This window comes from Arachis ipaensis, chromosome B10 (genome assembly GCF_000816755.2).
Source record: "Arachis ipaensis cultivar K30076 chromosome B10, Araip1.1, whole genome shotgun sequence".
Taxonomy (NCBI): domain Eukaryota; kingdom Viridiplantae; phylum Streptophyta; class Magnoliopsida; order Fabales; family Fabaceae; genus Arachis; species Arachis ipaensis.
In genome coordinates, this window is record NC_029794.2 from 95,614,598 (window position 1) to 95,616,345 (window position 1,748).

At 31.2% G+C, this 1,748-nt stretch overlaps 1 protein-coding gene across 1 annotated transcript in view; it reads left to right on the forward strand.

Annotated features, from left to right (window-relative positions):
* LOC107624445 (ABC transporter B family member 19-like) overlaps positions 1–1,748 on the forward strand; it is a 10,884-nt gene that overhangs the window by 1,407 nt on the left and 7,729 nt on the right. Inside the window, exon 2 of the mRNA XM_016326939.2 lies at positions 1,614–1,668. Within this exon, the coding sequence (XP_016182425.1) occupies positions 1,614–1,668 (55 nt within the window). The remainder of the gene's footprint in view (positions 1–1,613; positions 1,669–1,748) is intronic.

The window sequence follows — 1,748 nt, forward strand, 5'->3', positions numbered from 1 at the left end:
AGATTACTTTTTTATTTTTTTTCTTCTTTCTCCCAACACCCCACTTTCATTTATCATCATAAATTACTACCTCTATCAGAAACCACTATCTTCGATGCCGCCAATCATTGACCACTGCTGGCCATCACTGTCGTTGGAGACCATTGTCGGCCACTTTCACATCCAAAAACCTGTCTAAAATCCTAAATTCTAAAGGTAGCTTAAACATTAATTTCTAAATTCTAAATCCTAAATTAAATCTAAAATTTTAAATTTTAAATACTAAATTTTAATTTTTTATTTAAATTTTGAATATTTTTATTTTTTTTAATTTTAAAAATTTTTTTTTATTGAGAATTTTATCTACTTCGTTGGCTAAAAATTTCAAGTTGATGTATCACTGTCTCTCCTAACATATAAAATTAACTATGGCAAACAATTTAGCTAAATTCGTGGATGCAAGTTTGTTAGTTTTGGTATAAGTTTAGACTTTAGAGAGACACATATGTGTGCTCATGATTTAATTACATATTGTTATTATTTTATTTTATTTTTAACTCTTTAATTATATAATAGCATTTTTTAACTTTTCTTACCGATAAGACGAGCTTTACACACTAAATATGGTTTTGGTCCCAAAAATTTAGTGTTATAATCAAAATTGTCCCTCATCTAATTTTTTATTTAGAATCGTCCTTAACGTTTTTTTTCGTATTAAAATCGTCTTTTTTATTTAAATTTTTAATTTAATTCCTAAACTACTCCTGCTTTAAAAAAAGGGGTAAGTATTGTTTTGGTCCCTAACGTTGAGGTTGAAAATCGAAACCATCCCACATCTAATTTTCGATTTAGAATCATCCTTAATATTTTTTTTCGTATTAAAATCGTCCTTTTTAATTTTTTGGACAAAAATACCCCCAATACTACCAACACAATTACCTTCTCAACGCGTGTGGGGGGAGGGGAAAGGACGCGGGGTGGAGTTCTTGCTTTCTTTTTTTTGCTTTCTGTTTCTGCTTCTTAGTTTGGTGTTATTTGGTGTTGTTGCTGTTGTTTTGTGTTCTTGGTGTTGGTATTGGTGTTGGTGTTGGTGTTGGTGTTAGTATTAGTGTTGGTGTTGGTGGTGGTGGTGGTGGTGCTAGTGATGGTGGTGGTGTTGGTGTTGGTTGTGGCGGTGGTGTTAGTGTTGGTGGTGGTAGTGGTGGAGGAAGTAATTGTGTTGGTAGTGGTGAGGGTATTTTTGTCCAAAAAAAAATTAAAAATGACAATTTTAATACGAAAAAAACGTTAAGGACGATTCTAAATCGAAAATTAGATGAGGGACGGTTTCGATTTTCAGCCTTAACGTTAGGGACCAAAACAATACTTATCCCTTTTTTTAAAGCAGGAGTAGTTTAGGAATTAAATTAAAAATTTAAATAAAAAGGACGATTTTAATACGAAAAAAAACGTTAAGGACGATTTTAAATCGAAAATTAGACGATGGACGATTTTGATTCTGGCGCAAAACTTTTGGGACCAAAACCATACTTATCCCTAATTATGTAATTGAAAAAAAAAAATCTAAATCCATCTATGAATTATTATTGTTAAATTCAGTTGTTGTTTACTGGGGGCTGTTTTCTTGAATTCAGGTTGTTCCGTACGTGTGGTACATGGCCATCGCCACATTCCCTGCTGGGATACTTGGTATATGTTTTTTTTTTATACTAATCAAATATATATACTAATTATCATTTTATCTTTATACATTTCTTGTTAAGTAAGAA